This window comes from Aptenodytes patagonicus, unplaced genomic scaffold (assembly GCF_965638725.1).
Source record: "Aptenodytes patagonicus unplaced genomic scaffold, bAptPat1.pri.cur scaffold_71, whole genome shotgun sequence".
In the NCBI taxonomy this organism is placed as follows: Eukaryota; Metazoa; Chordata; class Aves; order Sphenisciformes; family Spheniscidae; genus Aptenodytes; species Aptenodytes patagonicus.
In genome coordinates, this window is record NW_027472020.1 from 305,072 (window position 1) to 326,108 (window position 21,037).

At 50.9% G+C, this 21,037-nt stretch overlaps 1 protein-coding gene across 1 annotated transcript; it reads right to left on the reverse strand.

Annotated features, from left to right (window-relative positions):
* Window positions 1-14,883: 14,883 nt before the first annotated feature.
* LOC143173388 (radial spoke head protein 3 homolog) lies at window positions 14,884-19,758 on the reverse strand. Its single transcript, XM_076363612.1, has 4 exons — window positions 19,612-19,758; window positions 19,334-19,496; window positions 18,545-18,653; window positions 14,884-15,113 (listed from the first exon to the last, which is right to left on the reverse strand). The coding sequence occupies exons 1-4, from the start codon at window positions 19,636-19,638 to the stop codon at window positions 15,035-15,037; spliced, it is 378 nt and encodes a 125-aa protein (XP_076219727.1). The 5' UTR covers window positions 19,639-19,758; the 3' UTR covers window positions 14,884-15,034.
* Window positions 19,759-21,037: the final 1,279 nt, after the last annotated feature.

Here is a 21,037-nt window from a genome sequence, read left to right on the forward strand (position 1 = left end):
GCTGCCTGGTAGTTTGTTTTGCTCGCTCTTGTTCTTGTCTTGGAAGAAATACCCTTGAGGTCCTACTCTCCACACTCCTTGTTTCAGGTTTCCTCGAGTACTTGCCAATCTGGTGCAACCAGTTCTACGGAAGCTTGTCAGAAGTCGTCATTGTTTCAGTTTGCAGAGGTGAGTTTCTTTAAAAAGGGTTGTCTTCCCCAGTGTTTCCTTTTAAGAAGCATCTGATGTTCAGCTGAAGGAGAAATCAAAAATCTTCAACTAAAATTCATGCTTTTATTTGTTCCTTCTTTTTGTGTTTATGGTACTGGGTCATTTATCAGCTAGACAGGTCAAACTTGAAGTGCAGGAGAGTGTGTTTAGGAACATGGTGGAAACCCCAGTGCAATAATGGAGCTGTGGTTTCAGCAGTAATTTAGAGATGTGTCATTCCTGCACTTAGTTTTTAACTGCAGTCTTAGTAACTAAAGTTTTCACATGTATATTTGGATGTTACATTATGTCCTTTATCTATTGTGGCTGCTTCAGTTGTTGACTCCTCAAAAATAACTGTAGTTCGGGAATTTCCAAACTTTTCTTCTACTCTATAACCACCAAATAGCTCTATGCAACTATGCTTTAGTTTTGCAATGTACAACATTTTTGTCAACATATTTCCAGTAATTGCTAGAAGTGCAACTGTGGTGTTTGGGTTGGTTGTTAGGTTTTTTTTGAAGTAGACACTATTTCATCGAAGTCTTAATGGATTTCGTTGGCATAAGTCACAAGAGAAGAATGAGGTTGCAAAGAATCCTGGCCCTCTGCAAGCGTCACTTGCCTGTTTATATCTTTCCAAGTTTTGAAATGGTCATAACCAAGTGACATATAAATATTTAGCTGTGTAAATATTGATTGTACAGGACGCTGGATGGTGTTTCAGTAAGTGCATATGGAAAGAAATTTTGCCGTAGCAGGGGCTTCTTTTTATTACTCGTTTTCACACCAGCCGTGAATCTGACTCCCGTGTCTTTAATACTCATTGCTGTGTGCACCTTCATACTCCTCCCTAAACATCATCCCTTACGGGGCAGATACATTGCAATCCTAGCACACAGAAAATGTGATTTGTTTGTTTATTTGAACATCAACCCACAAGACCTTGAGTTCCAACTTAATGGCGGGTTGAGTACCCGCCATTTCAGTGGAGCCACCGAGGTGAAGGGCTCTGGAGCGGAGGATCGCGCCGGGGGACCCTTCCTAAAGCAGCAAAACCGCGGCAAAACCCGCCAAGGCAAAAGCGCAGGGAGTGAGAGGGTGCCCCAGCCCCCCCATTCCCCGAGCCGGAGGAGGGAGCTCCTGACGAGAGCGACCCGGAGCCTGGTGAACAGGGCGTGGCGCATCAGAAGGGCATGGTGCAGCAGTTTGCGTGGCAGTTCGCCAGGGAGGGCGTGCAGGGAAGGCAAGCGGGCAAGGCACAGGCAAGGTGCAGCCCCCCTCCTGGCCAACTCAACTAGTAGTCGTCGTGCTCCCAGAAGAGGACCAGCTATGGTTTCCACTCGGCCGAAAGCCGTCGCCAGAAGGAATGTGGCAACCCAGACAGAGCCCTCACGCAAGCATACAGCTGTCCAGGTCTCTGGCTGCAGGGAGTGCCTGAGCCTGTCAGCTCTACCGGAGGGCAGCAGAGACACCACCTGTGTGCGGTGTGACCAGGTGGATGATCTTCTCAGCCTGGTGGCAGAGCTGAAGGAGGAAGTGGAAAGGTTAAAGGAGTATCAGGGAGCGTGAGAGGGAGATAGATTGGTGGAGCCGCACCCTACCATCCCTGAGGCAAAGGCAGCAGACGGAGGCTCCGCAAGAAGCAGAGGATCCCCTGCCCTCTTCCCACCAGGTAGAAGGAGGGGACCTAAGCGTCAGGGGGGAATGGAAACAGGTCCCTGCTCAGGGTGCCAGGCGAACCCCCGCCTGGCCTCCCTCACCTTCCTGGTTGCCTTTACACAACAGATATGGGGTCCTGGAACTTGAGGGCCAGGCAAATGAGGATGTAGACGAAGGTCCACCCAGGAGGTTGCCTAGGGTGAGGCAGTCAGCCCCACACATTATGACTGTCTCCGCTAAGAAAAAAAGGAGGGTAATTGTCGTAGGTGATTCCCTTCTGAGGGGAACAGAGGGCCCTATATGCCGACCGGACCCGTCCCACAGGGAAGTCTGCTGCCTCCCTGGGGCCCAGGTCAGAGACATTACTAGGAAACTCCCTGGTCTGGTACGGCCTTCTGACTACTACCTGCTGTTGGTTATACAGGCTGGCAGTGATGAGGTTGCAGAGAGAAGTCCTGAAGCGATCAAAAGGGACTTCAGGGCACTGGGGCGACTGGTTGAAGGATCGGGAGCACAGGTAGTGTTTTCCTCAATCCCTACAGTGGCAGGGAAGGATACTGAAAGGAACAGGAAAACACACCTGATCAACAGGTGGCTCAGGGGCTGGTGCCATCGGTGGTGGAATTTTGGCTTTTTTGATCATGGTGAAGTTTACGCAGCACTGGGCCTGCTGGCGACAGATGGAATTCAGCTGTCTCACAGGGGGAAAAGGATCATTGCTCATGAATTGGCGGAGCTCATTGAGAAGGCTTTAAACTAGGTTCGAAGGGGGAAGGGGATAAAACCAGGCTCGCTAGAGATGAGCCTAGGGGTAGCATGCCAATGCCGGGGGTGAAATCGATAGCCCAGCTCAAGTGCCTCTACACCAATGCACGCAGCATGGGCGGCAAACAGGAGCTGGAAGCCATTATGCAGCAGGATAGCTATGACTCAGTCGCCATCACAGAAACATGGTGGGGTGACTCCCACGATTGGAGTGCTGCAATGGATGGCTATAAACTTTTCAGAAGGGACAGGTGAGGAAGGAGAGGTGGTGGGGTGGCCCTGTATGTTAGGGAGTGTTTCGATTGTCTAGAGCTCAACGATGATACAGTCGAGTGTTTATGGGTAAGGATGAGGGGGAAGGCCAACAAGGCAGATATCCTGCTGGGAGTCTGTTATAGACCACCCAACCAGGATGAAGAGGTGGATGAAGCATTCTACAAGCAGCTGGCAGAAGTCTCACAATCGCTAGCCCTTGTTCTCATGGGGGACTTCAACTTCCCGGACGTCTGCTGGAAATACAACACAGCAGAGAGGAAGCAGTCTAGGAGGTTCCTGGAGTGTGTGGAAGACAACTTCCTGACACAGCTGGTAAGTGAGCCTACCAGGGGAGGTGCCTCGCTCGACCTGCTGTTTACAAACAGAGAAGGACTGGTGGGAGATGTGGTGGTTGGAGGCCGTCTTGGGCTTAGCGACCACGAAATGAATGAATTCTCGATTCCTGGTGAAGTGAGGAGGGGGGCCAGCAAAACCACAACCATGGACTTCCGGAGGGCAGACTTTGGCCTGTTCAGGACGCTGGTTGAGAGAGTCCCTTGGGACAGAGTCCTGAAGGGCAAAGGGGTCCAGGAAGGCTGGACGATCTTCAAGAAGGAAGTCTTAAAGGCACAGGAGCAGGCTGTCCCCGTATGCCGTAAGAAGAATGGGTGGGGAAGACGACCGGCCTGGCTGAACAGGGAGCTCTTGCTGGGACTCAGGAAAAAAAGGAGAGTTTACCACTGGTGGCAGAAGGGGCAGGCAACTCAAGAAGAGTACAGGGATCTTGTTAGGTCATGCAGAGAGGAAATGAGAAAGCAAAAGCCCAGCTAGAACACAATCTGGCCGCTGTCGTTAGAGACAACAAAAAATGTTTTTACAAATATATTAATGACAAGAAGAGAGCCAAGGAGAATCTCCATCCCTTATTGGATGCGGGGGGGGGAACATTGCCACCGAGGATGAAGAAAAGGCTGAGGTACTCAATGCCTTCTTTGCCTCAGTCTTTAACAGGCAGACCTGTTATCCTCAGGGTATTCAGCCCCCTGAGCTGGAAGACAGGGACGGCGAGCAGGATAAACCTCCCCATAATCCAAGAGGAAGCAGTCAATGACCTGCTATGCCACCTGGACGCTCACAAGTCTATGGGGCCAGATGGGATCCACCCGAGAGTGCTGAGGGAGCTGGCAGAGGAGCTTGCCAAGCCACTCTCCATCATTTATCAGCAGTCCTGGTTAACGGGGGAGGTCCCGGGCGACTGGAGGCTTGCCAATGTGACACCCATCTACAAGAAGGGCCGGAAGGAGGATCCAGGGAACTACAGGCCTGTCAGCCTGACCTTGGTGCCGGGGAAGATTATGGAGCGGTTCATCTTGAGGGCGCTCACAAGGCATGTGCGGGACAACCAGGGGATCAGGCCCAGCCAGCACAGGTTCATGAGAGGCAGGTCCTGCTTGACCAACCTGATCTCCTTCTATGACCAGGTGACCCACCTAGTGGATGAGGGAAAGGCTGTGGATGTGGTCTGCCTGGACTTCAGTAAGGCCTTTGACACCGTCTCCCACAGCATTCTCCTAGAGAAGCTGGCGGCTCACGGCTTAGACAGGTGTACTCTGCGCTGGGTAAAAAAAACTGGCTGGACGGCCGGGCCCAGAGAGTTGTGGTGAATGGAGTTCAATCCAGTTGGTGGCCGGTCATGAGCGGTGTTCCCCAGGGCTCAGTTTTGGGGCATGTCTTGTTCAATATCTTTATCAATGATCTGGACGAGGGGATTGAGTGCACCCTCAGTCAGTTTGCAGACGACACCAAGTTGGGCGGGAGTGTTGATCTGCTCGAGGGTAGGAAGGCTCTGCAGAGGGACCTGGACAGGCTGGATCGATGAGCCGAGGCCAATTGTACGAGATTCAACAAGGCCAAGGGCCGGGTCCTGCACTTCGGCCACAACAACCCCATGCAGCGCTACAGGCTTGGGGAAGAGTGGCTGGAAAGCTGCCTGGCGGAAAAGGACCTGGGGGTGTTGGTCGACAGCCGGCTGAACAAGAGCCGGCAGTGTGCCCAGGCAGCCAAGAAGGCCAATGGCATCCTGGCCTGTATCAGAAATAGTGTGGCCAGCAGGAGTAGGGAAGTGATCGTGCCCCTGTACTCGGCACTGGTGAGGCCGCACCTCGAATACTGTGTTCAGTTTTGGGCCCCTCACTGCAAGAAGGACGTTGAGGTGCTGGAGCGTGTCCAGAGAAGGGCAACGGAGCTGGGGAAGGGTCTGGAGAACAAGTCTGATGAGGAGCGGCTGAGGGAACTGGGGTTGCTTAGCCTGGAGAAGAGGAGGCTCAGGGGAGACCTCATCGCTCTCTACAACTACCTGAAAGGAGGTTGTAGCGAGGTGGCGGTCAGTCTCTTCTCCCAAGTAACAAGCGATAGGACGAGAGGAAATGGCCTCAAGTTGCGCCAGGGGAGGTTTAGATTGGACATGAGGAAAAATTCCTTTACTGAAAGAGTGGTTAAACATTGGAACAGGCTGCCCAGGGAAGTGCTTGAGTCCCCATCCCTGGAGGTATTTAAAAGACGTGTAGATGAGGCGCTTAGGGACGTGGTTTAGTGGGCATGGTGGTGTTGGGTCGATGGTTGGACTCGATGATCTTAGAGGTCTTTTCCAACCTTAATGATTCTATGATTCTATGATTCTATTCTAGGAAGTGTCTTTTTTCCACCCTTTTCCTCACTAGATGGTTTTCTCCTGCTGCAGAAATGTGAAAGTATTGGGAATCTTGCACATTTGTACCGGAAAGCTGTTGCCCACTTAGCTTTGTAGCTGTGAGGGTAGATGCTGCAATGGTCACGGTCACCTGCAAACAGCAGTCGTCTTTGCCTTACGCTGTAACCTATCACAGGTGAGCCACGTCATGAGAAAAACATGCTCAGTTACAGCTTTCAGGCTGGAGGAGCAAGGACACCACTAGTGGGTCTGCAGGTCAGAAGCCCAATGCTGGTGCCGCACCTCAGGCTCTTGACACAGTGATAGGTCAACATAAGAAACTTAAAAGGGGGTTGGTTACTGTTGGAATGCCAAAAATAAAGGAGAGAGATGGCCTGTGTGGGACTTAAAAAAAGGAAGATCTTACTCTCTCTACGTTACATTTTTCCAAAATGGAATGTAATATGTAAGAAGCAATCAAGACAGCATTAACAACCACCTGCAAGTAAAACAGGTTTCCTGGAATTATTCGGGAATCATATCATCCCTGTCCTAAGGAAGCTATCTGCCTTGAAGACGCAGGACAGTCAGTGGCATTTCTACGGTTGCTCAGCCACATTTTAGTTCATCACTTAGCACGCAGCCTGGGTTTTAAAAGAGGTTGTACTGGATAGAAGTCTCAGAGTTGAATTGAACTATCACATGAAGTCGAGGGGAGGAGAATACAACAAAACATGTTTACCTCGAACTGGTATGTACTTGACGAAAGAGTAATCCATTTGGCATGGCAGACTTGCCATGATTTAGATGCTGCTAACATCTCTTGTCAGAAGCTGTTGTTATTTTATGGGCTATTGTTATACTCATGAAACAGCCAGCCTTCATGGGCATGAGGACTGGAGTGAGACCCCATAGATTTACTATGCTCACTGACTCAGTCTCTAGAAAATAAACAAACAAAATAATAAAAACTATCACATGTAGCACAAAAGAGGGCCTTCTTCAGAAATGAATGGCTCTATAGATAAAACAACGGATTAGATTAGTTTCTAGTTAATTCTTAAGTTCTCTGTCCTCTGCTTTGACAGGTGTTGATTCAAGATGTCTCGGCACTCAGAAGCTCTACAGCTGGATATCCCAGCAGGAGGGGTGGGGGACAGCAGCCAGGTAGACCAAGACCTACTACTTGTTCTTTCTGTTAAGTCAATCAACCTTCAGGAGCATAAAAGTTACTCCTCTGATAGCAAAAGCAGAACGGGATGAAGGGGCTTGAGATTTTTAGAATTGGTCTCCCACATAGCATAACTATGTAGCATGACAAACTTTATTTGCTCTCATTTCACAGTTCCTTCACAGCCAGAAGGAATTTCATTACAGGAGTTCTCATACCACTAAACTGGCAAAAAGGTACACAAGCCTTTTCATCCCTTTTTATCCTTTTACACTTGTTCATAAAACCATTTGCCACTCTCCAGCTCACGATCTCTCTAAGCAGAAAAGTCCTAGCTGACACACAATTGCCATAAACTAGGTAGGATATGACAGAGCTTCAAATACATCAGTGCTTATAAAATTAGAAACTTTAAAACACTAAAAAGAAAAAAAGAAAAGAAAAAAGAGTGGGAGGGGAAAAATTATTTTCTACCTTGACTGTTAGGTCCTTAAGCTGCCAGTATTTAACATTAATGTATTTAAAGGTCATGATTGCAACAGTTCTGCTACTTGTGGATATCAGTGAGAGATTATCTGCCTATCACCAGTTCAGGTGCTCCACCTAGACTTATTCACGGATCTGATTTTTTTTTTTTTTAAATGTTTAAAAGCTTAGAATCCGCCCCTCCAAGGTATAATGGGCAAAAGAGCACATTTTAAGTGCAATTAAATTATGCTTCTCCTGATTTAAATACAAAAAGTTAGCTCTACTGGTACATTCATCCACAAGAATGTTAACACCTCCAACTTCATAGACACCCATAAATTATTTTTGTAAACAGCAAATGACTAAGGATAGTACAACACTCGCTGAAAGAGAAAAAAGAACGCACACAATCAGCATTTTCCTTTTTGCTTAGAAAAAGAAAATCTCTAACAGCAGATAAGCCTGAACTGAAAATCAGTCAAATCTGGACCCCAAATGGGGTATGGGTTATGATATGGCACATGTCTGGACTTGACTCTTGAAAGCAATCATGCGCTAAGCAAAATTTTAGCTTGCTATGCAGAGCTTTAACTAGAGTCTTGGCAACTTAATTTGAGACATGAAAGGTATTTGCGCTACAGAACCATGTGCAGTAAAGAAATCTGGTGTTGCGGTTCATTTCCAATGCCGCATCCACAAACAAAACGAGGCTGCTACACTCCAGGAACATGGATGGAAATCTCATCTGCCACCGCGAACTTACACTGTGGCATTTCTTCACTTTTTGTCAATTTCCTTGGACTTGGTGTATCTTTTGCAGAATCTGAAGCAAAGGCCTATAGCTTTCTCCTGTTTGTAACAGTGGATGTCTGGGTTTTCACAGGAAGAAGGTGATCCAGAAGCCCCCAGAAAGCTACAGGGCATGGGCCATCCCCTGACATTGACAAACCTCCTTGAGTGGATTCCTTGGAGGAGTCTGGGGCTGCTACCTGCAAAATTCCGCCGTCGTCAGGGGAGGCCAAAACATTCTGGAGCTGCCTGGGAGGGGTCCCGGGCAGCTGCTGGGCTTGCTCCTGCCTCAAACATAGACAAAACTCTTCGGGTAGCTACCTTGGAAGGGTCTGGGACTGCTGCCTGGGATGTCAGCTTTCTCCAGAGGAGGCCAAAACAATCCTGAACCTGCCTGGGAGAATTCCCACAGAGCTACAGAGCATAGACCTTCCCCCAACGTACACAATGCTCTTTGGGCAGCTACCCTCAAAGAGTCCAGGGCTGCTGCCTGGGAATTCACCTGTTTCCAGCGGAGGCCAAAGCACCCCTGGAGATGCCTGAGAGCAGTCCCGGGGAGCGACAGGGCATGGACCTGCCTCCAACACCACCAAAACTCTTCAGGTAACTGCCTAGGAGTTGTATGCGTCTTTTACCCAAGACCGCAGCTGTTCCAAGGAAGGACAAAACACTCCAAAGCTGCCTGGGAGGAGTCCCAGCGAGGTACAGAGCACGGACATGCCTCCAATATCGACAAAACACTTTGGGTAGCAACCTTGGAAGCGTCCGGGGCTGCCAACCGGGGAATTCGTCCATCTCCTGAAAAGGCCAAAATGTTCTGGAGCTGCCTGGGAAATTTCCCAGGGAGCTACAGGGCACAGCCCTGCCTCCAACATGGACAGAACGCCCTGGCTAGCAACCTTAGAGGAGTCTGGGGCTGCTACCTGAGCCTTCATCCGTCTCCAGAGGAGGCCAAAACACTCATGGAGGTGTCTGAGAGAGGTGACAGGGAGCTGCTGGGCATGTACCTGAGTCCTACATGAAGAAAACTTCTCAGGTAACTCCCGAGGAGGAGTCTGCGGCTGCTGCGCAGGAAATTCAGCCCCCTCCAGGGAAGGTCAAAACACGCCCAAGCTGCCTTGGAGGAGTCCCAGCAAGGTGCAGAGCATGGACCTGCCTCCAACATTGATAAAACTCGTCGGGTGGATTCACTGGAGGAGTCTGGGGCTGCTACCTGCGAAATTCCGTGGTCTCTGGGGGGGGGCAAAACATTCCCGAGCTGCCTGGGAGGAGCCTGAAGGAGCTGCCGGGCATGGGCCTTCCCCCAACATACACAATGCTCTTCGGGTACCTACTTGCAGAAGACTCTGGGGCTGCTGCCTGGGAATTCAGCTTTCTCCAGCAGAGGCCGACCCACTCCTGCAGCTACCTGGGAGGAGTCACAGGGAGCTACCACACATGGACCTGCCTTCCACATGACCAAAAGCCCTTCAACAAAACTCCTAGGAGGATTATTGGGCTACTACCCAAGACTTGAGCCGTCTCCAGAGGTTGTGACTACACTCTTGGTGATGCCTAGGAGGAATCCTGGGGAGCTGCCAGGCATGTACCTGCCTCCAACATGGACAAAACAAGGACATTAACAACCTAGGAGGAGTTTAGGGCTACTACCCACGACTTCAGCTGTCTCCACATGAAGCCAAATCACTCCTGGAGATGCCTGAGAGGAGTCCCAGAGAGCTATCAGGCAGTGACCTGCCCTCAGTATGAAGAAAGCTCTTCAAGTAACTAACTAGGAGGACTCCGGGGCTGCTATCTGAGACTTCAGCTCTATCCATGGAAGGCCAAAACACTCCAAAGCTGCCTGGGAGGAGTCCCAGAAAGCTACAGGGCATAGACCATCCCCCAACATTGAGAAATTATCCCTGCTGGGTTTTGAAAAGTCCCTGGGGCACCTTGCTTTAAGCACTCAAATTTAGCCACTGATGGCTCATCCCACTCAGAGCATTCTGGTGTGAGTGAAGGGTCTGTGGACTGAGCCACTGGTGTTTGTGGCAACTGCGATTAAAATAAGTATTTTGCACAATGTGGGATAGCTGAGCATATCCCACCGGGCTGATCTACGCAGTTTCCCTATGTGTTGTCTGCTGGTTTCAGGAGAATGCACGGGATTATGGGGCTGAGACAGCACAGGTGTACGTTAGCTGGACGCTGGACATAGAAGAATGAGCCATGGGCTGGGCGCTACATGACCACCGGGCACTGACACAGGGGTGGTAGCAACCCCATCACAGAGGGCAGCAGATCAGTGGGTGCCATGTCATCATGATCAGCCAGTCAGTGGTGGCCGTATCACAGCAGGTAGCAGGTTGCTGGTGGCTGTGTCATAGTGGGCAGCACAATCAACAGTGGCCATGTCACTGAGGAGTCACCCACACGGCCATGGTGGTGGGTCCTGCACCCTGGAGGAGTGTCCATAGGATGAACGCAGGGATGAGCTCCCACAGGGCTGTCGCCACTAAGGAGCAACCCTCCAGCATGAGGCGGATCAAGATGGACTTCTGGGACGGGATGGAGCACGCCTTCATGATGCCCAGCATCACCACCAAAGGTACAGGCATCCACAGCCACCACGGGAGTGCTTACAGGACCAACAGTTGTAGCGTTGTGTGGGTGAGACTCGGCACTGCAGCCATCGCAGGGGTGTTTCCATCTGGGGCCGGGGACATCAATGTCACTTTACATCTGGCAATGTGCCACAGCTCAGGGGGTGTTGGAGGGTTGAGAGCTGGCAGACGCAGAGCGCAACCTGGTTTTCCTTTGCTTTCCAGAGCGAACCGCCGTCTGGGACGCAGTGGCTGGCTACGTTCAAGAACAGCTCCTGCTGCACAAGGTGGGGCGACACCCGCATCCTCTTAGTCCACCCAGGGGAGTGGGGAGTCCCCACGGGCCTGGGGCATGGCCTGCAGTTACTTTTCCCTCCTCAGAAAGCAGGAAACTCACCCCAAAAGTCCCCGCTGGGGGACCAGCAGGGCTCGTGCAAGGGTGGTATCACCTCCGGCAGGTGGTATTGTACCGCAGGGCTGATCCCGGTCGCTGGAGACCCCTGGATGCCCTCGGGCTGCTTCTGCCCTGACTCCAGCACTGCTTTTTCGGGGCAGGGGAAAGGGAAGGAGAGGGCTCGGCAGCTCCTCCTTAAAGCTCTCCCCACTGCCCTGGCTCGCGTCTCTGAACAGCAGGAGCGGGCAGGGTCTGGTCCAAAGCACCGTCCCTGGACAGGGTCACTCCCAGCTCTTCCCTCCAGCCAGTCCTCACTCTGCAGCCCTTGCCTTCTCTCCTGCTCCAGGGAGTCCGAATTCCAACCCTCGGCTCCTTCGATGTGGTCCCCACGCGGATCCAGGCTGGGAACGAGATTGTGATTATCCAGAGGCCCGTGCTTCGCCTGGCCAGGAACCTTGGAGGAGTCCACAATCTCATGGACAATAAGGATGACCTTCCTGGTAAGATGGCGGATTAAGCCCTGGCTGGCTGCAGGGTCGGGGTGAAGGGGGGTATCGCGTCCCTTTTCTAAAAGCAAACTGCCCCCTTTGCGGAGCAGGTCCAAAAACGGGGCCTTTCTGGGCAATGACTGCAGTAAGCAGCCCTTGGGAAACGCCTGCGGAAGGGCCACTGGGTCAGCGCCTCCACCCGCCTCGTGTGGTTTTCCAGGCGATAAGGAGCTGGAGCCTCTGAAATACGCCAAGGTGGCCATGGATGCCTCTGTGTCCCGGCGAAAAGTGGAGGGCTGCATCCTAGGCGTCACGTCCCTCCTCTCTCACTGCCTGGGGAAGGGGGAGAATGTCGCCCTTGTCCTGAGGGATGTGGGGGTGCTCCTCATCGAAGGCAGGAGAGTGCAAATGAAATTCTACTCTGACTTCCTGGAGAGGATTACTGGGAAGAGGATCCAGGAAGGGGCTACATTCAAGGTGAGCCTTTTGGTTGCCCCACCGCTTGGGCAGACCCACAGCGGTTCCCCAGCACTGCTTGCATGCGGCCTGCCAGGACATGGCCAGCTGCTCAGGCCAGGCGAGAGCACGGTTCCACCAGCTCTTGCTGCCCTCAACTCCTCCACTGTTGAGTGCCTTGGCCACGTTGAGGATGTCCTGCCATCTCCATGTTCCTCCCTTGCAGGTTCCCCAGCTGCTGGACATGGTGGTGTCCCGGACGGTACCCATTGCTTCCCTGACTTTGACGAGCCGCGTCATCGTCTTTCCCGAGTGAGTACGTTGGCAGCTTTAGCCTCTGGCCGACGCAGCTGCTCAGCTGCAGTTTGGTAACGTTTGCTCCTTGTGACCACGGGAGTCTTGCTGCGGAGACACCGAGCAGTGACTCGTTTGTGTCTGGCCTGTAGTCATTCCTGTGAGGCGACCTGATGGGACAGATGGAGGATTTTAGGCAACACTCTCTTCCCCGTCGTGGCCAGGACTCCTTTTCTGGGTGACCCCATTTCCCAGGACAGTCCCTGGGGACGGGGCATAGTCGACTTGGGAAAACAATGGCCTTTACAACAGTGCCAAACTCGGCCGCCTGTGAGCAGGTGATCGTGGCAAGTGGCAAGGGCTGGTGGTGCCGTGGGTCATGCTGGTGTCGTCTCTCTGTCTCCAGGTTTGAACTGGAGTTTGTGCCCAAATCACCGCCCAGGGACCCTCTGAAGACCTTGAGAAATGTCCCTGGTGAGGACAAGTGGAAGCAAAAAGAGGTTTTGCCACCCGTCAGGCAAGGCAAGTAAAGTAAAGCCGCTCCCGGCTCCTTTCCGTAGCACGGGCAACCATCTTCTGTATGGGAAAATCCCTGGCAATGATTGTCAAAATCATTTTGACTTGCGTCAAAGCTTCACGCCAGCTCGGCACAGCCTTTTCTCCTAACGACTCGTTGGCTTCACGAGAACCGAGCCCTGGGATGGGATGTGCCCAAGACACCCATCCCTGGGTACAGCAGGAGGGTGGGGATCCAAGGACCTGTCCTCACGCCGGGAAATTACGTCTCCGAAAGAGACTCTGTCACCATTACCCAGCATTACCCAGCTCCCCTTTCCAAAACCTGGCGCCATAAACGCGTTCACAGAAGAGCCCGGCAAGCACCGGTGTTGGAGAGGGTGCCGGGCCTCTGGAGATAGCGGATGCGAGGGGAGCAGACCGGCCCTCTCGGATGTTTTGGGAAGAGGCCTGAGCAGCACTGCGTGTCACCGGGGCCGGCAGCATCACAGCAACGCTCTTCTGACAAGGTCTCTCCTTCCTGTTTCCAGTGAGATTTTCTGAACCGCCCTTGCCTGCCCATTCCAGCTTGACTAATAAGGAACGCAAGCAGCTCTGGCATAAGGAGGCGACGGAGATGAGGAACAACTCTCAGGTCAGGTGAGTCTGTAGGTTCAGGACTGGTGTTTGCACAGGGTCATTTTCTGACCCAGCAAGAGCCCATTGCCCAGCCCCAAACACTCGCCGTTCATTGCCGCCCAACAGTGGTGAAGGCAGCACCTGGAGGGGCGGGATGGGGCTGCCGGGAGCTCCCCGTTTCACAGGACTGCTTGCTCTCCGGCCTTTCAGGAGAGCCCCAGCGTGGCCTCCTGAGCTGTGCATGGGGACAGCCGTGTGTCAGCCGAGGGTCCTGGCTCAGGGGGTTTCCTCTCCCGAGCTGAGCGCAGCCATCGGCTGAGCTGCCGGCGGCTGCGTAAACAGGCACATGGCTCATGGGGGCACAATGCGGCCCCAAGCCCATCACATCCTCAGGCAGACCCCTCCCTTTGTGCCCTTTCAGGCGGCTACCAGCGATCTCAGGGGCCTCCTCTGGGAAAAAGCAGCCTGTGACCGGCCAACCCAAGGGCAAACCCGCGCCCAAAGGCCAAGCATCAAAGCAGAGCCGAGCACAGGCAGCTAAACCTCGGAGGTGCAGAGGAGGAGGACAAGGAGAAAAGAAAGTCCCCGTCGGAAGCAAATTACCATCAACGATCTCTGAGGCCAGGGTGCCTGAGGAGCCTACCTACAAGGTCTTCATTCCACAGCCACCAAGACCTGAGACAGCACAATTACTAAAATCAAGGCCTGAGATGTTCTGGTCAGTGCTGAAAGAACCGCAGAAGACCATATTAGCGGGATACAGCTTTGAGCCCTCCCTTTTTGGTGCCACCAATGTACCGGGGTCCAGGCCTACGCAATGCCACCCACTGAAGACCAGATCAGTGGTCTCCAGGATGGAGTGGCCCTGGCTGGAGTGATCAGGGCTTGGGGTGCCCGAAGCAGAGGGAGCACCACCTGAGGTGGCAAAACAGGTACGTGATTTGAATCTGTGTCGTCCTTGGGTGCTATTTCCTTGTAGAAATGCAGAGTTAGAGGGACAGTGGGGACTCTTCAAAGAGCCCTTAGTTCTGATTGATGTCGTGGCTAAGTTGCCACCTTGGGCTCCTCCATCACCAGGGGCGAGGTACTCATTTTCCAATGGCGTCCTCTCTTCTGTAGCCTCCGGAAACACACAAGGCCATGTTATTTGGCCATGTTTGGAAGGCCTAAGTAACCGCAAGGCTGCTCGGGGCCAGAGAGGGGACTGTTTCTTCCCAGCTCGTTGCTCCTTTAGATCCCCGGCGGGAAGAGAAAGGCTTTTTGGGTGGGTCTGGCACAGCTTGGGAGCAAACCGCTGCTGCTGGAGAGGCTGCAGAGAAGGGGCAAATAGAGGGAGAGAAACAGCTGCCCTCCCCTCAGCGTCCTGCCCTGAAGCCATCCAGGGGGTCTGCGTGCGGGCAAAGAGCTCCCAAAACCTGCGGTATTGTTTTAGAAGAGTCTCTCTTCTTTTGCAGAAACCCATCTGACTTCAGGCCACAGGGGGCTCGGGAAAGAGAGGAATAAAAACACAAAGGAGAAGTTGCAAAAGAGTGTCGACTCTTCAATTGTTCGTAACGGTCCTTCACCAGAATGGGGGAGAAGGGTTTTAAAATTGGCCATGGCTCTGAGATCAGCCAAGCATGGTCCTGGAAGCGGGGCCATCTGAGGGACCTTCCCTCGGGACCTCTTCCATCCAAAGGACCTTCTCCATGGCCGCTATGGAAAGGAACGTGGTTTTGGAGGCAAGAGAGGGCAGCCAGGCACTTGGAGCAATGTTGTGAAGAACTGAAGATCCCTGGAGGGGAAAGGAGAGAATGCAAGTGCAGCTGGGGAGGCATGGAGGGCACATACGTGCAGGGGCAGTGGAGGCCACCTAAGCTTACGCCCAGGGCCATAAGGGACCGGGGAAGGAAAGAGAGCAAGGCTGAGCCCAGCTCCGCTGGCCTGGACTTTCTATTTCCACCTGGGGTAGAGCCAGGGCTCTCTACTATCCTATTTATCTCCCAGATGACCCAATTTATATCCACTTTCTACCTCTACTTATGAAATCCTCCAGGTAGGTGCCCTGTTTGGCCATCCCGTGGGCCACCCACGCTGACAGAAGGTCCACCTCCAGTCCCAGCACGGTGGCACTCGCGTCCCCTGCTGTTTCCTGGCATTTTCCTCCTTGCCCAAATCCATCCTATGCAACCCAGGAACCAAACCGTCCTTACGGGAAGCTTCTGCTTAGGACCCCCTCCAGCATCCCGGGGGGAAGGGGCCACCCTGATGCCGCCCTAAAGATGCAGTCCCTGACCTTGAGCAAAGGTTGTTCCTGAGGACACTGGCGCGAGCGAGTGATGAGGGTCTGCAAAGCTGAATTTCACTTTGCAGGGGCAGATCTTTCTGCACCGGTTTGCAAGCGATCCGAGGGTGCCAGGCTGGGAATTGGAAGACCTTGCTGAAGGGCCAAAATGGAGAGACCTACCCAGAACCAGGAGCTCAGTGTGGGGGTGAGATGTGTCTCACCGGGGAGTCTGTAGTGTCACCTACACTGGTGACACTGTGACTGGACAGCAGCTGAGCTTGTCAAATTGGGTCTTTCTACTGAGGGGAATGATAAAATCATGGGATAATTCTGGTCAGAGGGGACATCGAGAGGTCTCCAGCCCAACCCCGTGCTCAGAGCAGGTCCCATCAGGCTGCTCAAGGACATGCCCAACTGAGGTATGAACACCACCAAAGCCTTGCCCCCCTGGCTACAAGATCTGTCCGCTCTCTGGGCAAAAAAGCCCTCCTTTTTAAGGCCCAAATCATCCTGTTTAGAGTCCCAGCCCTCATGTTCAGGGCACAAAGCCTCATTTCTTATGAGTCCAAAGCTGCACCTTAAAGGTACAAAAACCCAGTTAAGGGCCCCAAACCCTCCATTTAGAGCCTAAATCATCATTTTCAGGGTCCAAAGCGTCATTTCAGGGCCCAAAGACTCATTTTTAAGATCCAGCCCCACGTTTTTAAAGCCCAAAGACTTATTTTCAAGGTGCAAGCCTCATTTTTAGGGCCCAAAGCCTCCTTGGGGGGGTCCAAATAGTCATTTTTAAGGTCCAAAACCTCATTTTCAGGATACAAACCCGCATTTATAAGTTCCAAACCCCGCTTCAAAGGCTCAAAGCCTCATTTTTAGGGTCCAAAGCCTCACTTTCACGCCCAAACCCGCAGTTTAGCTCCCAAAGCCTCATTTTCCTATAGCCTAATTTTTAGGATCCAGTCTGTAATTTTTAGGGCCCAAAGCCTCAGCTTTTTTTGAATAGAATAGAATAGAAATAGAAATAGAAATAGAAATAGAAATAGAAATAGAAATAGAAATAGAAATAGAAATAGAAAAGAATAGAAAAGAACAGAATAGAATAGGCTATTTCAGTTGGAAGGGACCTACAACGATCATCTAGTCAAGCTGCCTGACCAATTCAGGGCTGACCAAGTTAAAGCATGGTAATAAGGGCATTGTCCAAGTGCCTCTTAAACACTGACAGGCTTTGGGGCATCGACTTTTTAATGTCCAAAGCCTCATTTTTAAGGTCCAAAGCCTCATTTTTATTTTCCAAACCTGAATTTTGAGGGCCTGAACTCTCATTTATAGACTTCAAAGCCTCATTTTTAGGGTCCAAACCTTCATTATAGGTCAAAAGCCTGAAATGCCGGGTGGCACCTAATTTTCAGGGTCAAAGCCTCAGTTTTAGTTTGCAAAGGCTCATTTTCAGAGTCCAAACATCATTTTAAGACGCAAAAGCGCCTTTCAGAGTCCAAAGCCTCATTTTAGTTTCCAAACCATATGTTATAGGGCTCAAAGCTTTATTTTTAGGGTCCAAATTCTCATTCACAGGGTCCAAACCCCTCTTTTACAGCTCAAAGTCTTCATTTTAGGGCTCATAATCTTACTTTTAAGGCCCAATGCTTCATTTTAAGGGTCTAAACTCCCATTTTTAGGGCCCAAACCACTTTTTTTAAGGTCCAAAGCTACATTTATGGAGTCTGAATTATCGTTTTAGGGCCCAAAGCATCATTTTTAGTTTCCAGGGTCTTACTTTTAGAGTCCAAAGCATCAATTCTAGGCTACAAAGCCTCATTTTTATCATCCAAACCCGCACTTTAGGGAACACAACCTCATTTGGGGTCTCAAAGCCTCATTTTTATTGTTCAAAGCCTCATTTTTAGCATCCAAACATCTTTTTCAGGGCTGAAAGCCTCCTTTTTAAGGCTCAAAGAATCCGTTTTGGATCCAAATCTTCATTTTCAGAATCCAAAGCCTCATTTGTAGCATTCTAACCCTCATTGGTAGGGTCCAAAGCTTCATTTGTAGGGTCTTAACCCTCATTTTAGGGTACCACGCCTCATTTTTAGGGTCCAAAGCCTCAGTTTGAGTTTCCTGGTTTCGTTTTACTAAACTAAGGCAGGTCCGGCCCTTCCCTCAGGCCTTTCCGGGCCTCAGAGGCCATTTGGGCACGGCAGAGGGGACGGTCCCGCCAGTGCCTGACAGGGAGGAGAGACGAGGCCAGCGCGGATGCGCTGCCTTCCTTCGCCCCTGGGACGACATCTCCCAGCGTGCCGCTGCACCTTGTCTGCGCCCACTGGTGCTGTGGGCTCCCGCGTGGCCGCCATGATGGGGGTTTTAAGGTCCCAAAGGGTCAATTTAGGGTCCAAAGCCCCATTTTGGGGGTCCAAACCCTCCTTTTTAGGCTCCAAACCCTCCTTTTAGGGGCCCAAGACTCCTTTTAGAGCCCAAAACCACATTTTAAGGCCCAAACCCTAACTTCTAGGGCCCAAAGCTTCCCATAAGCGTCCAAAGCAGCATTTTAAAGCCTCATGTTGGGCCCAAAAGCCTCACCTTTGGGGCCTGCGGCCTCATACACAGACTCTGTGCTGCTCTGTGCTCGAGACGCCTTGGGAGGAGGAAAGCTACTGTCCTCTCTCAGCCTGACAAGAATTTGGCTTAGATCCAAGGAAAGGGAGCAGAGGGAAGTGATGTTGTGCGGGTACGTGGGTGTGGGCCACTAGTGGGGAATGGACTCTATGGGTAGGGTCACAAGTGCCCAGTTAGTGTACTGTTTATCTTTGAGATGGCATGCTGTTTCCAAACGACCATTCTTTTAAGGTAGAATGAAAGTCTACCCTGCAATGTTAGATTTGTTGTGACTTGGTGGCAAAACCCCCCCACAATACAAACCAGGAATATGACGCAGAAGAGCTTACATTTCAAGGTTTGGGGACTTGCAGCCAAGCTCTGTCCTCCCCAGAGCCTTCTCTGCCAATGTTTTCTCCACTTCTGCCATCAGCCATGGAAGGAAGTCGGTCTCAATAGCTTCACAAGAAGAAAGCAAGAAAATGTTCGTGTCTCAAGGAGGAAGGGCAGCACCTTGGGAGTCATTTGCATTTGGCTCCAGACATGAAAGCATGACCTTCCTCCTTAAAAGACACTCCCTTTGGAAGAGCCAGATGAAATCTCTCAGGAGACGTTAGCCGTCTTAATTCCTGCCTGTTTCCTGAGGTTCCCCACCTTTATGGAGCTGGGCCAGAGCCCCCTCAACCTAAAAAACGGTTCTTCAGTTAAACACCAGTAACCGAGTTTCTAATGTCAACTCATTTCTCCCTTGCTCTGTTAATCCTTCATAAAGATGCAGAAAGACTCACAAAACCCTCCTATCTCTTTGTCTGATCTGCCAAAATACAGGTGTTAGGCTAGAGATCTCCTGTTCCGTGGCCTGCTCATGCTAGCCAGCTGCTTAATTCACGGGAACGCAGAAGCAGCTCTTCTCAGGAAAAGAAAAACAAACCAAAAGACTACCCATGAGCGGAAACATTAGTTTTCTAACTGGCATTGCTCCACAAAGCAACAACCTGCCTAGCTACAATTGGAAAGGAACAAATAAAATTTCCTTTTAGCACATAATACTAAGGAACAGGACTGTCAAGTGTGTTTCATGGCTAGTCTGCCTGTTACATTGCTACATTCACAAATAAAAAGAAAAAAAATATACAAACCTCTCTCAATTGGGTCATAAGGACAGTCGCTCTCAGGAAGGTTGCTCAAGACCGAGTCACCAAGCTCAGCCAAGACCTGCTGAGCAACTGTCCAAGCTGCCATCTTCTTGGAGGTCTCCTCCAGTGCCTGCATTGGTTGCGTCTGCTGGCATTCACAAGGTTCCTGCCAAGACAATGCTGCCTGTAAAACACTCAGGCTTTAGCTGTTACTTCTCTGATTTGGAAGAACACCTCAGCAAACAACATAACGATCAAGAACATCAGTATATGCCTCATACCACTTCTTCTACAGCTTGATGGGCCATAGCTCCTCCTCTTTCTCCCAGGCTGGACAGCAAAGAAGATGGTCATTCAAGAGGCACGTCTGCCTGACATACCAGCTCCACCTTTACTCCGTGGTACCAAGGCTCATCTGAACACAGCTCTGGAAAGCAAAGGCATAAGGACTGCCATGTGTTGGGAATCTTCTGAGCTTTGAAAGAAATCATGACTGCTTTGAACCTTCAAAATCAGACTTTGGGGCTTAAGAATGACGCTCTGGGCCCTTAAAATGAGTCTTTGAACCTTAAAAGCGTAAACCTTGGAACTTATAAATGAGGGTTTGCACCCTAACAATGAGGCTTTGGACCCTAAAAATGAAACTGGGTCCTAAAAAAAGGCTATGGGTACTAAGAGACAGGCTTGGAGCCTAAATGTGAGGATTTGGGCCCTAAAAATGGGGCTTTACACCCTAAAAATGGGTCTTTGGACACTCAGAATGAGGCTTTGGGCATTGAGAAAATGCGGCTTTGAGCCCTAAATGAGGAGTTTGGACCCTGAAAATGAGGCTTTGGGTCCTCAAAATTGCAGACTGGATCCTAATATTTGGCTATGGTTTCTGGAAATGAGGTTTTGGTCCCTGAAAATGGCGCCTTTGAAACTAAAAATGAGGTTTTGGGCCCGAGAATGAGCATTTGGACCCTATAAATAAGGGGTTGGACTCTACAAATGAGGCTTCGGACCTTTAAAATCAGATTTTGGGGCTTAAAAATGACGCTCTGGGCTCTTAAAATGCGTCTCTGAACTTTAAAAGTGTGAACCTTGGAACTTATAAATGAGGTTTTGTACTCTAAAAATGTGGGTTTGGACCTTAAAAATGACTATTTGGACCCCCCAAAGGAGGCTTTGCTCATTTAAAAATTACATTTTTTGCCCTAATATTGAGGCTTGCTTTATAAAAATAACCCGGCGTTTAATCTTAAAAATGAGGCTTTGGACCTTTAAAATGTTGGTTTGGGCTCTAAACTTTTGCTTTTAGGCCTTCGCATAGGTTTTTTTGCCATTAAGTTTTAGGTTTCAGCTCTAAGAATGAGGCTTTTCTCCTAGACATGAGGGTTGGGACTCAAAAACGTGGAGCTGGATGTTAAAAAGGAGGGCTTTTTTACCCAAAGCATGCGCAGATCTTGTAGCTAGAGAGGCAAGGCTTTGGTGGTGGTGTTTATACTTCAGTTGGGCATGTCCTTGAGCAGCCTGATGGGACCTGCTCTGGGCACGGGGTTGGGCTGGAGACCTCACGATGTCCCCTCCAACCAGAATTATTCCATGATTTTAAGATTTTCCTCCGTAGAAAGACCCAATGTGACAAGCTCAGCTGGACAGGGTGACACTACAGACTCCCCGGTGAGACACATCTCACCCCCACACTGAGCTCCTGGTTCTGGGTAG